Source organism: Triticum aestivum, chromosome 7D (genome assembly GCF_018294505.1).
Source record: "Triticum aestivum cultivar Chinese Spring chromosome 7D, IWGSC CS RefSeq v2.1, whole genome shotgun sequence".
Lineage (NCBI taxonomy): Eukaryota > Viridiplantae > Streptophyta > Magnoliopsida > Poales > Poaceae > Triticum > Triticum aestivum.
Genome location: NC_057814.1, coordinates 9,598,026 through 9,614,184, shown reverse-complemented (window position 1 = coordinate 9,614,184; position 16,159 = coordinate 9,598,026). Strand labels below are relative to the sequence as shown.

Genomic DNA, 16,159 nt, shown 5'->3' with positions numbered 1-16,159 from the left:
GAATGTATCATTCTTTATGTTGTAGATCGATGACACCATTACTGAAGAGTACCGATTAAACAAAATTAGAGTGGAACATGCTGAAAAAAACAAGAAATCCAGTACGAGAAAGTCTAACATTACAGGAAGGAGAACAGGTGTAAGTACATCTGAGGCTTCCACTACCCAGAACCCTATTATGGATCGGATTTTGACTGAGCTGAAGCACATTCGTAAGGACATGCTTCATATGCCGGAGCTATGCGCACATGTACAAGTTTTCTCATTTTGCCGTTCACTTTGTTTTTTGATTTGTCACATAAGTAACTACAACTAATTTTTAATCACATAGGGTAATAGAGAAATTGAACAAAAGCGCCGTATTCTACAAAGCCGGTGATATTGAAAAAGAAGAAGAGAATGAGTATGGTGAAAATAGTGAAACTAAAAACTATGGTGGAAAACCTCGTAAAGAATTTGTATATAATCCTGATATGGACAATTTTCAAAACACCAGGAAAAAAGAATGTGCAAGAGGATGATGAAGATGATCTTAATGTTTCTGAAGAGAAGAGACCTTATTATTGCACACCTGATTATTGGGATAGTTTCAAGGGTGATAAAGAAGATCCTATCGAAGTTCCTGAGGTATCTCATGAGAAATCCGTTACATATTTAGGAACAGATGTAATCACATCACGTGGATCCGTAGATTCTATTGGAGAAGATGAGGTACCGGAGGAGGTTGTAGGGAAACGGAAGCGGAAGGCTCCTTATGTGCAAGCTATACCGACAAAGCGTGCAAAACGTTCAGCAAAAGCAAGTGAGTTTTATCACATTGTTTTTGAGCTGAACTTACTACTTATCATTGATTTATTAACATATTACCGTTATGTATTGCAGAACTATTCGAGAAATAAGTCTTTCAAGATGAATACGATGTGATTAAAGCTAGTGTTAAGTTTGTCCGTGCTTATGAGCAGTCAGCAAAACATAGAAAGAAGGAAATATTCAATGATGGCATGCACGAAGGTCTTAGTGCAGAGAGGGCTTGTAAGATTCTTGACCATCAATGGCTAACCGGTGATGTAAGTTATTGTTGTGTTTTCTATTAGCGTTCAACGCAAATTGGAATTGTTCATTTACATTATTTTCAGGTTATCAATGCTTATTCGTTGTATCTGTTGGGAGTTGTTGGTGACGATCGTCATATAATGCCGACCTGGCTGGTCAATTGGTTACTTGAATTTAGACCGGACACCTAGCCATGAAAAAATGACAACGAAGTTGTGGCGAAGAAGAATGGACCCGTGAATAGATGCACCGATGAGTATTTTAAAAAAGATAAGGTAAGTTCGACTGGCTTAATGTATGCATATATGGGATATAAATAATAAGACAGTATGTGTTGATTATATTATATTATCGTTGTGATGCAGACTTATATTCCTCTTAATAAGGGAAATACCCACTGGGTTTCGGACGTCATGCATCGCCCGAAGGAAGAGTTCCAGGTTCTTGATTCTTTGATGGGACCCGAACTTGACAGTGAAACTAAAGACAAAGTTGAGGAGCTGGTACGGCATAAATTTACATGAGCATATTGAAACTATCAGTTAGTAACTGAACTATGTTAAATCCTTTCCGTGCTATCATTTATATGAACAGAGAAAACAACTTAGATATGACATACGTGATGTGAGTGCGAGCGGTGCTGTGAATTATCCGGATGTGTCTACGTGGCCTATCAAAACGTATAAGATGCCACAACAAGAAGACGAGTGAGTATATACTTTCATATTATTTTAATATCTTACCTGAAATGCGAACTTATGAACCGTTGTTTGTATGGACCAGCAATTCATGTGGAATATTTGTTCTTCGATGTCTGGTTTTATTTCAAATGCTTATATTCAATTGAATTCATTATGTAATACTATTTGGATTGTACTAATATGAAGTTCTAACAGGGGTCAATTGATAAATCGAGGGACTTAATGATTGCGCAGCTTATTTTTTCGGAGAGAAATACGCTCAACGATGTGAAGAACAAAGTTACCCGGCTTGCAAAGAAGAAATAAATGTAGCAAAATTTATGTACTAGAAAATTTTGTAGGCTCAAATGATGTTTACATTTATTTCGACTCTGATATCTTGTGACGAAGAAGGCACTACTATTTTGAATATTTAAGTCAAGAATGACATTTGGATTATTATTTTGTCTTCATGCCATCGTCTTTAAATTTGAATTATTCATACTCATACTTCTGCCATCGTCAACTAGTTTGAATATAACAGTCCATGTTTTCCTATAGTTGTAACTGTTAAATAAATGCCCATGTATTCATTATGCACTGTAGTGCCGTCGTTGTTTACTGTTGTTTTTCTGCACTGTCGCCGTCGCTTATAACACCGTCGTTCTTATTTTTTTTTAAATAGCCCGACAAGTGCGCCAGCCAGTCTGACGTCAGACTGGACCGACGGCTCTGTCCCACAGGGCAGCGTCGGACGACGGTAGCATAGCGATTTAATCAGAGGAGTTCGACTGACTATGTGCCGCCGGGTATATAAGCAGGTCGTCGCGCGCTCCGTCGGGCGAGGTGGGACTAAATATTTCCCATCGCCACCCCCGTGTCGGCAGCGACGCGCGTGACCGCGTGGGCCAGCCCAATAACACTTTACAGCCCGACGGAGCGCGCGACGACGGCCCAAGTACCACGCGGGGCGACGGGAAATGTTTAGTCCCACCTCGCCCGACGGAGCGCGCGACGACCTGCTTATATACCCGGCGGCACAGAGGCAGTCGAACTCCTCTGATTAACTCGCTATGCTGCCCCCGTCCGACGCTGCCCTGTTGGACAGTGCCGCCGGCGCACTTGTCGGGCTTTAAAAAAAACTAAAACGACGGGGTTGTAAGCGACGGCGACAGTGCAGAAAACCAACAGTAAATAGCGACGGCGACAGTGCAGAAAACCAAGAGTAAACAGTGACGGCACTACAGTGCATAATGAGCACATCAAAATAAACAGAGTAAACTTCTTGCATTACATAGTCTGTCATCAAACAAATACTTATGTGGATATCTTAGCAAATAGTCTGACATGAACAAAGTCTGACATCAACAAAGTACAATAAGTCTCATATAGCATAATTTAACAATTAAAAAAGATCTCATAGATAGAAGCAATCCATCAAAAAGCTATCTTCAATCAAAGGGCGAAGAAATCTTCCATACTCCAGAATTCAAGCAAAGTTCCTACATACCAAAACAGTAAGATATGTGTTAATTCACAATAAACAAATAAATTTGGTTTGAAAAATACGATTTACAAGAACATACGAAAATCATACTTAGGATTTTGAGGGCACGTGGACTTATAATGACCCATAAGACCGCACTGTCCACATTGACGTTTGCTTTTCTCATCAAAAGCTTTAGGTCGCCCATTTTTAGTGACATCAGGACCATCTTTACCGCGGCCTTTAACATTCTGTTTTGGTGCGCCTTTGGTGTTAACATTTGCGGGATCACGAACAAGACCATGATCTTGATTAGGCTCAAATGCATCGTCGTTCACAAACTTTTCCTCCGCACCAGGCTCATCCTCCTCTGTGTAATCATTATCTATTATGTCCCTCAGAGCCGCCTTCAACTTGTTGAATAAAAATGGTTTATGGCATGCTTTATGAGTTGCTTCGGCAGATAAGATAGTCAACTCGCTGTACCTAGCTCTGTCCCCTGCACCTGCCCATCCCCACGCAAACAGATCACTAGTGCGCTTCACGGGAAGTCCACCCCTTGCAACTTGGCTCAACCTCCGCAGTACTAAACACTTAGGTATCTCACGTAAGCGTAGCTGAGTCAGAATGTTAAGAATATGTTTGCAAGGAAGTCCTTTGCGATACATACTTCTGCAACTGCACTTCACGGTTTCTTCGGAGTTACCTGGGGTGTAGTCCACAGTGAATCTGATATCCCTATTTTCCTTCCATGTCAGTATGAATCTATGAGTGTCTGCTCCTCTCAGTCTCTCAAGGACCTCAAGATCCCATGCCTTCTTCATATCTTCCTGTAAGATATAAAAGTTTGCCGCAGTGAACTCACGGGCAGCTGATTTCTTAATATCTTTACACTTGTCCAATACTGGTACTGGGACTATCTGTGAGTTTGTGTAATCGTCATGCGCCTCGTTCTCACGGAGACGAACTATGCAGTTCTCATAGTGCACAATCATATAAACAATAGTCATACCGGAGTCTAGATGCAAGTGAAGGCATGAATTCAGACTCTCACTTCGCTGGTTACTTCGCATACCTAGGAAAAACCCACCAGACAGATATGATGCAGCCCAAAGCCTTTGCTTCTTGTACATCTTACGTCACCATGTCTTTGTTTTCTCCGACTGCCATTTGGCGGTAAACGCTGCCCATCTCTCCTCAAATACTTTTTTTTGAAGTGGCATAATAAAGTAGAGACCTGAACTCCTTTAGAGACTTATGATGAAGGTGTTTATGCATGTTCTTCTCAATATGCCATGAGCAAAGACGATGCCAAACCTCCAAAAGTACCTTTCTGATGGCCTTAATCATAGCTCCATCTCCATCAGTAATTACTGACCTGGGCCTCTTCTGACAGTGAGCCCTCAAAAACGTCTGAAGCAGCCAGACATATGTATCTTCCGTCTCGTCAGACACAAGAGCACAACCGAATATCGTGGTGCAACGGTGGTTGTTCAGGCCGACAAAAGGTATAAATGGCATGCCATACCTATTCATCCTGTATGTGCTGTCGAAGACGGTCACATCACCGTAGTCAACATAGTCTCGACGTGATTGAGAATCACACCAGAATATGTTTTTCAGCCTTCCTTCATCATCGACGGTGTGCTCAAAGAAGAAATCTGGATCCCTCTCTCTTCTAGTCATCATGATCCCAATGGCAGTGTCTGCATCACCTTGTGCAAGCAACTTCATTTTTTCTCTGTAACACATGTTATAAAGCTTCTTCCTCCCAAAACCAGCCTTTGCATATGACCCGTACCTACTGACGAGTTGATCATAAATCATATGTTTCCTGATTCCAGCACCTGCCATAGTTAAGATCTCAGCTTTCTGATATTCTTTTATCTGATTATGAGACCGAAGAAACGTGACTTCATCCGGTCTAGCTAGAACGTGACTGTGATCATCACTGAAACTGCTGACATACCAAACGTCACGCTCTTTATCAAGTTTCAAAGTTATATGCGCATCGCAGAAGCAACGAGTCTCCCCTCTCAGCCTGCGGGTCCTGCCTTCCATTGTACAAAGTTTTGCCTGTCGTTTCCCAGCTCTCGCACACAGATACTTTCTCAAGCGCTTAGTTCCCTCAGGACCTTTTGAATATTTCAGTGAGTCCTTTCTTACGCTGAAACCACGCTCGTAAGCATACTGGTTATAGAAATTGTAAGCCTCTTCTAGTGACTTGAACGTCTTCCTCATGACCTTCCAATGCATGTCCAATGATTCTTGCTGATATTCATCAAATCCGATGTCAAAATTAAACAGATCATCACCAACATGCTCATCCTTCCCGCTTGTACCATCTACATCTCCCTGTAAATTAATGCATGAAACCATTTATGTCAGTCAGTTATTATTTTAGTATCTAATGTATGTAAGTTTCAAAACTTACTTTGCTGGAGCTATCATCATGAGATGCATCAACATGCGATTTGTCACTTTCATCGTCCACAATATTCCTCACAAAGTCCCCATCCTCGTCCATCTGCGCACATTTCAAAAAAATACATGTAAGCGCTCATATGGTTATTATGTGATTTCTTCTCTGCTTTTTTTAAAAACATACCCAGAGTGCACTTTCAGCAAATGAATCATCTATATCCATATGATCATCATCATCGCCATGTCGCTGCATGATGCAAAAAAGCATGTAATTGTCCGTGCGGTTTATCATATTTATTGTTTTTATCAACATTGATCACACTTACATTGCCACTATAAGATTCATCCAAACTCATGTAGTTCTCCTCAGCAGGTTCATCCATATTCAGTGAAGAGGTTTCATTGTCCTCGCCGTAATCATCGCCATCATAATCGCCCTCCTCCTCTAACTATACATGTTTAAAAAAAATTCTAAGATCAATCAAACACCGTGTAACATCATCCCTAAAACAATTTGTTCATCAAGCACAACGACGTCTCAAACCAACCTCTTGCACGGCGGCGAGGATTTCACCCGGATCCATTTTGTCCGATGATGAACGCGACAACGGCGTGACGTTGCTGGCCGGCCGAGGCAGGTGTCGACGGCGTGAGGACGATGGCCGGTCATAGCAAGCGGAGTGCGCGGAGGGAGGCGGCGACGAAGATCACGGGTGGGCGGCCATCTGGGCGACGGGAAAGGAACGCGGCGGCAGCGGCAACAGCGCCGGGGCACGCGCTGCGGCCTGTTTGGGCGGCGACCCGGGCGACGGCGAGTTCGTGCAGACGGGGGCCGACGTGGAGACGGCGTGGATGCGTCTAGGGTTTAGGGTTTCGACGGCGGGCGTCGGCGGCTACCGTGTCGTTTTTTTGCCAATAACTATCGACGCCAACGTGGAGACGTGCAGGCGTATGGCGGCGACGTACGGCGACGGGTGCGGGTACGCGGGCGGGCGTACGTACAGCGACGGGTGCGGCATACGCGGGTGGGCGTATGACGTCGCGCGCTGACGTACGGCGTCGGGGTGGGTATTCCTATATCTAATGTGAAATGACCATACTACCCATTATACGTTTTAGGGGAGGGGGGGGGGGGGTTTGTACCGAAGCATTCTTGTTTAGGATAACCATAATAACTGATTGTTATGGAAAGGAAGACCATTACAGTATAATTTAGTCACATGGAACTAACACATGTCCAGACTCCAGAATAACAGCCAATGCTAGGAAAAAAGAACAGGAGTGTTAAATGATAGCTTGTAGAAATTGTATAGGCTAGTATTTTGTGACATGTTGTCACGTATTGTATACGTACATGTAATCTTGGGCGCAGCAGGTTGTTAGCTAGGATAGACTTATCTTTGCATTGCTTGGAGTAGAGGCCAAGCCTAGTAACAACCTGCGCACCTCATCTTGTAATCTAACATCTCTATATAACATGTACGCGTCCCTGCCAAACAGCATACACTTCCACAATCCTCTTTCTTTCAAGGAGTAATGGTGTTCTTTGCAAATGACATGAAGCTTAATCACTAGATTTACGAGGCATTGGTCTCAACTGAAAATCAAGCAAGCACGAGTCTAATCACCAGTAAATTGAGCGGCATAATTCAAGACGATTCAGAAGCACACACAAATAGTTACAGCCGACAGAAGAGCTAATTCTTGGGGGAAGCATAAGCGTGGTTTGAAGGTAACACTACTGCCCATCTGCATCTGCTAATGACTCTGAGAAAAGAGGAACATATGGTAGAAATCGGTGCCATTTTGTAATGTTTGTCTCAAGATTAAGGATACATCCAACTTTCTGATGTCGCATATCATACGCTGCCAAGGTACCACCTCTATATGAACCCAGAAAAATGGTATCACAATCAGGATGGATCTCAGCCACCCTGTACCCCAGCTCGGTTGTGCTCATAAGCTTATCAATGCTGACAGTGTGCTTCAGGACCAATTCTTTGCTATTGCTATCTTTGAGGCACCAGAGCTCTATCTCAGAAACTAGTTCTTTATTCAGTTGAACTTGAGGTGTGGTTTTAGAAGCAATTGATCTTGAGGAGGGGAGGTTTCAAGGCTTCAGTGGCTTCAGTGGCTTCAGTCGCACCTTCAGTTTTTAGGTTTGTGACAAAAGGTAACATATCTACTTGAATTCATTCAGTTGATACCTAGACAGCATCATAAGGCAGGTGGACACAATTGATATATAAAGTTGCATTTTCACGAACCAAAATGAGGTCGGAAAATTATAAGCTAGCAGGGCTGTCATAGAAGGCACAACGCCTGCTTCTTAAAATAATTGGCGTTCGATGCAAACAAGATCGTAGCTACAGGTTCTACCACCATTCAGTACCTGTCAAACAGTAATGAGCAACCCCTACCAACTAAACAAACCATATTAAAACTAATATTCACGCGTTGTAGAACAGAAATTCAACTACAAACAAACACTTCATTCTCTTCTCGTGCCTAGCAAAATCCTGTTCGTTTTGCAAGTTTTATAAATGAAGACTGAGCTTAGACAGCGCCTCCTCAGGCCTGGTTTGCTCCACAGTAGGCCAAAGGATCTTCCATTGCAGCATGGAGCAGATTATTTTGTAACCACTTCTAAATTTGAATTGAGCATCTTGTAGGCCAAAAAAACCATCTGTCAAACCACACATCACTGATTTTTATCCTCTATAAGCATCATCAATGTGACTAGAGCAACAGAACTAACTATGGGATCAGGGACCATTGGTCCTATACCCCATATATTCCACCACATGGCAAAATAATAATTTCGTCTAGGGCCCCTCTGGCATATATGACCAGCATGGTATGTATCTGTGAGGATTATTACTATACGTACTGTTCTAATAATTCATTTCAGAGTGAAGTGATTGTAATACCATCACAGGAGACCATTTTTTTTCTCTAATTCCCCAGACAGATCAAGCGATGTAAGGTGCTATGCATAGTAGTTTTTGGAAGGCTAATGCCATTTCACAACCTAGTATCCCCTCCAGTCAGTGATATCGAATAAGATATGCATGCATGGTGTGAAATTATTGGCATACACACCATGAATTGTTCAACTGAACAAGTCCTAACTAAAAGAAAAACCATTCAACATACAATTAACAGTAGCATTACACATTCAGGACTCATGATTAATGTACAACAGCAAATTGACTCGATCTAACCTAACAGCTAAAAATTTCTTGACACTGCCGACATGGAAAACATGTTATGTTCATGCTTGGCCAATCTTAACGATTAATTAGTATACTTAATTACATGCAGTTTTTGGCAGAATAGACAGACGACATGAAGAAAGGAATCTACCAAATGCTGCCTGTTTGTTACTAGTACGCACATACCTTGGGCAGCTTCGGAAATAGAAACTGGGATTGAAACCTCTGAAATAGTCCGATCTGCTTCTGCTACACTGCTACTGGTGTACTGCACCCCCAAAATTTGAGCAGAAATGGAAATTATACAAGAGTATGCAGTTCTGAAGCTGCAACCACGCTTTGACAATTTTCCTCATCTCTATGGAATGAACAATTCGCTTCAGGCAGCTTTTTTGCCTCTTTACCGAACCATGAAGCACTGGCAACATGATGATTTGCTTAGTTTTTTCTAAAGATATTTTTCACAACTTGTAGGTTTCCATGGTTGTGCAGTATCAGCATTATACTGACATTATGATTTTCATTTTTGACAGAATTTTGGAGTCTGGCGATGTACACAGCGATTTTCTTCCTTCCACGTATAGCTCGGTGCATACAGCCACAAGGCACATCGACACCGCAATACCAGGTCTTCAATATATATGGCTGCTAAGAGCGCACAACGCTAAGCGTCCAAACCAACGGACAAGCCTATATGTTAGGGTCGCTACATTCCTAAAATAGTAAATGACATGTCCTGACACCTGCCAAAATCCTATTTGGATATGCGAAACACAAGCTTCTATGATACACTACCAGAAAATCAGCTTACGCCGACGGCCTCTTCTATGCCGACGGCCCCCGTCGGCATAGATAGACCTATCCCGACGGCCGTGGACAGGCCGTAGGCGTAGAAAAGCCGTCGGCATACGTCTATCTATACCGACGGGGCCGTCGGCATAGATGAGGCCGCCGGGACCACTCGAGATACGCCTACGGGGCCCGTCGGCATAGCCCGGGCCCACCCACCCGGTCAGCGGTGACCGTTTGACGGCGTTGAAACTACACCGACGGGAGGTAACGGCGGTCGTCGGCATATCTATGCCGTGTTGCTGACATCACCGATCTGCGTCGTCAACACGTCATCGATCCGAGGGAGTGGGGAGCCCGTTGTGTCGCAGAGATATGCCTACGGCATTGACCTGGCCCATGCCCCTCTGCCACGTCATCGATCCGCGTGCGATGCCACGTCATCGATCCGTGGGACTGTACCCCCGTGTGCGCAGCTATGCCGACGGCCTTGCCGTCGGCATGCATTTATTATATTTTAATTTTTTTGTTTTTACTTTATATTATTTTTTGTTTTTCCATAATATAAATATGCCTTATCTAAAAAAAACATACCCCGATGGTATATCAATTGCCCCCCGTTACGAACGTCGCTATCGCCGTATCACGGAGGGGGCAAACGGTCGACACGGAGGGAATATGGCTAGTGGGGGATTCGGGGTGTAGCTATGTCACCGAAATGTCGCACGGGTCCCGATGCATATGTGAAAGTGTTCAGGCATGCGTAGACGCCCGTCTTGGGGCTCCGCGGTGTGCCCCCCCTCCACGCAAGGCAGTGCCGCCGTCACTTGGAGGGGGCCACACCCCGGAGACGCGCGCCGCCTCCTCGGACATGGCACCACACCACCCCGCGTGTATGAGGGCCCGGTGCGACGCTCCGGTGGCATTGCTACCCCCACAGGGCCCCTGTCCCGCCTAACCCTGTAGCGTTTGACCACGAGATCTAGCCCTTTGACTTTACAGGGACGGGCTTTGACCAGTGGACCTCTCCACCCGGTTGTGTTAGGTCAGCCCATAGGAACACTTTGGAGCAATATCCACGCCAGACCCACAGCAAGATCCCCTCTGTGTAGACCCGACGCGTCCGTTTCCCCCCTCCAGGTGCCGGCGGTGGCGCCGTCCGTGAGGGGGGCCACACACCGGAGACGCGCGCCGCCTCTTCGGACATGGCACCACACCACCCCGCATGTATGAGGGCCCGGTGCGACGCTCCAGTGGCATTGCTACCCCCACAAGGCCCCCGTCCCGCCTAACCCTGTAGCGTTTGACCACGAGATCTAGCCCTTTGACTTTGCACAGACGGGCTTTGACCAGTGGAGCTCTCCACCCGGTTGTGTTAGGTCAGCCCATAGGAACACTTTGGAGCAACATCCGGGCCATAGCCACAGCAAGATCCCCTCCGTGTAGTCCCGACGCGCCCGTTTCCCCCCTCCAGGTGCCGGCGGCGGCGCCGTCCGTGTTGGGGGCACACCCCGGAGACGCGTGCCGGGCGTTTGCAACCGCCACAACACTTCCAGACTTGTGAGAGGCCGCCTACGCAAGATTTGGCGCCATGCTAGCCCCAGGAGGCCGCCGGCCACAGTCGTAGACACGCGAACAGCAATCCGCGTAGAGGGAAGTGTTCAGATACTTCTCCATCACCAAAAATTATGAAAAATTACCATAAGTCCTGTAGCACATTTGCCAACGTCGTGTAAAAAACTCATGATTTTATCGCGCTCCGAGTATTTAATAATATTCACGCCGCATCGTTACCGAAAAATGTCTACTACCGTGTCATCGCCGTCCGTGAGGGGGGGCACACCCTGGGGACACGTGCCACCTCTTTGGACATGCCACCACACCGTACGACATGTATGAAGGCCCGGTGCGACGCTCCGGTGGCATTGCTACCCCCCAGGGCCCCCGTCCCGCCTAACCCTGTAGCGTTTGACCACGGGATCTAGCCCTTTGACTTTGGACGGACGGGCTTTGACCAGTGGACCTCTCCACCCCGTTGTGTTAGGTCAGCCCATAGGAACAATTTGGAGCAACATCCGGGCCAGACCCACAGCAAGATCCCCTCCGTCACTAGTAGAAAAAGGGTCAAATATCAAGCACATTAGTGCCGGTGTGCATTAGTGCCGGTTCCAATGGCTAGCCAGCCGCTTTCATTAGTACCGGTTCGTGGCCGACCTTTAGCACCGGTTCGTGCCACGGACCGGTACTAAAGTGAGTGGTGGCAGGATGTTGTCAGTCCGGGGCCCCTCCAGCACCTTTAGTACCGGTTCGTGGCACGAACCGGTGCTAAAGGTCGTCGTACATAAGCCCTTCGTCCACCCGAGCTCTCTCTGTTCTTCCCCTTTCCCCTCTCCTCTCTGTTCTTCCCCTCTTCCTCTCGAGCTCATCACACATTTTGCCCAAATTTTGTCAAGATTTGAAGGCCCCCATCCATTCAAATGATCACAAAGGTTAGCAACTTTGTCCTTTCATCTCTCATTGCTAGATTAGCTCTTGCAATGCTTTGTATAGTGATTAATTTATGAGTTTTGTAATTTGGTAGAAAATATATGTGCTAGTATTTGATTTATATGCAATTTGTGGTCAAAACTAACACTTAGTTTGCATATGTAGGTGTGGTTTACTTAGTGCCTTCTAAATCTCCGTCGTAACCATAGTCGATCGCCCGCACCGTTCCGTCGCCGGCACCACCTTGTGGTGAGCCTCTTGTTCATGAATGTTTTACATTACCAAATTGATGTTTGTGTGATTTGGATATATAGTTACTCGTATAATTATCTTACCCGTACGTTGTTTGTTATACATAGTGCCATGGTTTTGATATCCGTCCCCGTCGGCCCTCGTCCTTGTTATGATTCAGATGTGGTATATTCTCTTTTAAAACTAGTTGTTGCATTTCGTGTTTATGACAAATTATGCCCATCAAGTTCAAATAGATATTTTTGTCTAGGTGGTTTGTGAACCGGAAATTCCAACCGACCCTATTGTCGAGAGGTTAAATTTAGTTGAAAGAGAAAACGAGTATTTGAAAGAAAAATTGAAAAGAATTGAGGGGGAGAAGATGGAATTGGAGTTGCATGTTGCCGATGTCGTCGATGATCACAAGATCAAGATGGAGAAAATGCGCTTGAAGATTAGAAAGATTAGAAAATATTCCATTGATAGTGAGGCTTGGTATCATTATGCTGTTGGATCAATTGTTACCTTAGTTGCGATCTTGATCGCATTTGTTGTTGCATTTAAATTCTTTAGTTAGAGAGTTATTTGTTTGTTGCATTTAAGTCTTGTATGAACTTTATGTATGAACTTGTATTAATTTGGTCTATTCGGTGTTGTGTAATGAAGATGAGTTGACAATGGATGTACGATGACCGATGCTCTCCCGAGTTCAGTAATGGCGTGCAAACTTTTCTGCTTGCGGCTGAGGCAAACAAGCGGGCGGATTGTTTTATGCCTTGTCCATGTTTAGTCTGTAAGAATGATCACAATTACTCTACGTCAAGAACCATTCACGTCCACCTGTTTAAGTCCGGTTTCATGCCCCACTATAATGTTTGGACCAAGCACGGAGAAAGAGGGGTTATGATGGAAGACAATGAAGAAGAAGAGGACGACAACTATCCTAGCCATGGGTTCCCTGAATACGATGATACAACAATGGCGGAAGAAGCTGAGCCGGCAATGCGGGAAGAAGCTGAAGAAGAGGCATCAGATGAGCCTGCTGATGATCTAGGTCGGGCCATTGCCGATGCAAAGAGAAACTGCGCAAGTGATTTGGAGAAGAAGTTGCAGCGCATGTTAGAGGATCACAAGAAATTGTTGTACCCGAATTGCGAAGCTGACAAGAAAAAGTTGGGCACCACACTGGAATTGCTGCAATGGAAGGCAGAGAATGGTGTATCTGACAAGGGATTTGGAAAGTTGTTGGTAATGATAAAGAATATGCTTCCAAAGGACAACGAATTGCCCGAGAGTACGTACGAAGCAAAGAAGGCTGTCTGCCCTCTAGGGTTAGAGGTGCAGAAGATACATGCATGCCCTAATGACTGCATCCTCTACCGCGGTGAGTACGAGGATTTGAACGCTTGCCCGGTATGCGGTGCATTGCGCTATAAGATCAGGCGCGATGACCCTGGTGATGTCGAGGGCGAGCGCCCCAGGAAGAAGATTCCTGCCAAGGTGATGTGGTATGCTCCTATAATACCACGGTTGAAACGTTTGTTCCAAAACAAAGAGCATGCCAAGGCGATGCGATGGCACAGAGAAGACCGTAAGAAAGACGGAAAGTTGAGAGTACCCGCTGACGGGTCGAAGTGGAGAAAAATTGAGAGAAAGTACGGGAAGGAGTTTGCAGATGACGCAAGGAACGTATGGTTTGGTCTAAGCGCAGATGGCATTAATCCTTTTGGGGAGCAGAGCAGCAACCATAGCACCTGGCCTGTGACTCTATGTTTGTATAACCTTCCTCCTTGGTTGTGCATGAAGCGGAAGTTCATTATGATGCCAGTGCTCATCCAAGGCCCTAAGCAACCCGGCAACGACATTGATGTGTACCTAAGGCCATTAGTTGAAGAACTCTTACAGCTGTGGAATGGAACAGGTGTACGTGCGTGGGATGAGCACATGGGGGAAGAATTTGACCTAAAGGCCTTGCTGTTCGTGATCATCAATGATTGGCCTGCTCTCAGTAACCTTTCAGGACAGACAAACAAGGGATACCGCGCATGCACGCACTGTTTGGATGATACCGACAGTATATATTTGGACAATTGTAGGAAGAATGTGTACCTGGGACATCGTCGATTTCTTCCGAGCAGGCATCCCGTAAGAAAGAAAGGCAAGCATTTCAAAGGTGAGGCGGATCACCGGACGAAGCCTCGCCACCGTACTGGTGCTGATGTACATGATATGGTCAAGGATTTGAAGGTAGTCTTTGGAAAGGGTCCTGGCGGACAACCTGTTCCGAATGACGCTGACGGACGCGCACCCATGTGGAAGAAGAAATCTATATTTTGGGACCTGCCCTATTGGAAAGATCTAGAGGTCCGCTCTGCAATCGACGTGATGCACGTGACGAAGAATCTTTGCGTGACCCTGCTTGGCTTCTTGGGCGTGTATGGGAAGACAAAAGATACACCTGAGGCACGGGAGGACCAGCAACGTATGCATGGAAAAGACGGCATACATCAGGGTCATGCCAGCTACGCTCTTACCAAAGAAGAGAAGGAAATCTTCTTTGAATGCCTGCTCAGTATTAAGGTACCGTCTGGCTTCTCGTCGAATATAAAGGGAATAATAAACATGGCAGAGAAAAAGTTCCAGAACCTAAAGTCTCATGACTGCCACGTGATTATGACGCAACTGCTTCCGGTTGCATTGAGGGGGCTTCTACCGGATAATGTTCGATTAGCCATTGTGAAGCTATGTGCATTCCTCAATGCAATCTCTTAGAAGGTAATCGATCCAGAAATCATACCAAGGTTAGAGAATGATTTGGTGCATTGTCTTGTCAGTTTCGAGTTGGTGTTCCCACCATCCTTCTTCAACATCATGACGCACGTCCTAGTTCACCTATGCGAAGAGATTAGCGTTTTGGGTCCTGTATTTCTACACAATATGTTCCCCTTTGAGAGGTTCATGGGAGTCTTAAAGAAATATGTTCATAACCATGCTAGGCCAGAAGGAAGCATCTCCAAGGGCCATGAAAATGAGGAGGTCATTGAGTTTCGTATTTACTTTGTTCCTGACCTTAAGCCGATTGGTGTTCCTGAATCGCGGCATAAGGGCAGACTGGATGGAAAAGGCATGCTAGGAGGGAATCAAAAAATATGCATGGACGGACATTCTCTCACTGAAGCACACTACACAGTTATACAGAATTCCGCCTTGGTGGCTCCGTATATGGACGAACACAAGAATTTTCTACGCTCCAGACACCCGGAGCGGTCTGATGACTGGATTACACGTGAACAAACCAGGAGTTTCGCCGGCTGGTTGCAGACACGTACCATGCATGACGCCTCTATTGAAGATGACCTGTACTCGCTGTCCCAGTTACCATCTACGAATATAATGACTTTCAAAGGGTACGAGATAAATGGTAATACATTTTACACGATCGCCCAAGATAAGGAGAGCACCAACCAAAACAGTGGTGTCCGCTTTGATGCAACAACCAAGACAGGAAAGGAAACATATTATGGTTACATAGAGGAGATATGGGAACTTGACTATGGACGTGATTTTAAGGTCCCTTTGTTTCGGTGGAAATGAGTCAATATGACACGATATGGGGTAACGGAAGACCCGCAGTATGGAATGACAACAGTGGATCTCAACAATCTTGCGTATGCAGACGAACCATTCGTCCTAGCTAATGATGTGGCACAGGTTTTCTATGTGAAGGATATGTCTACCAAGCCGAGAAAAAGAAAAGATAAGGAAGCGAATGCATCATATGATGAGCCAAAGCG

The 16,159-nt window shown here is 45.4% G+C and overlaps 1 protein-coding gene across 1 annotated transcript; it reads right to left on the bottom strand.

Moving 5' to 3' along the window:
• Positions 1–2,351: 2,351 nt before the first annotated feature.
• On the bottom strand, positions 2,352–6,662 carry LOC123170600 (protein FAR1-RELATED SEQUENCE 11-like). The gene is made up of 7 exons (XM_044588444.1): positions 6,541–6,662; positions 6,192–6,264; positions 5,970–6,092; positions 5,828–5,890; positions 5,654–5,746; positions 4,826–5,574; positions 2,352–2,463 (listed from the first exon to the last, which is right to left on the bottom strand). Exons 1-7 carry the CDS (start codon positions 6,660–6,662, stop codon positions 2,352–2,354), a joined length of 1,335 nt encoding a protein of 444 aa, XP_044444379.1.
• Between the last annotated feature and the right edge of the window lie 9,497 nt (positions 6,663–16,159).

Coding starts and splice junctions, on each gene's coding strand:
- LOC123170600 (XM_044588444.1), bottom strand. CDS start 6,662: ATGCCGCACCCGTCGCTGTACGTACGCCCGCCCGCGTACCCGCACCCG. Junction 5,891..5,969: donor ATGAATCTTATAGTGGCAAT/GTAAGTGTGATC, acceptor TGCATCATGCAG/CGACATGGCGATGATGATGA. Junction 5,747..5,827: donor TTGCTGAAAGTGCACTCTGG/GTATGTTTTTAA, acceptor AAATGTGCGCAG/ATGGACGAGGATGGGGACTT.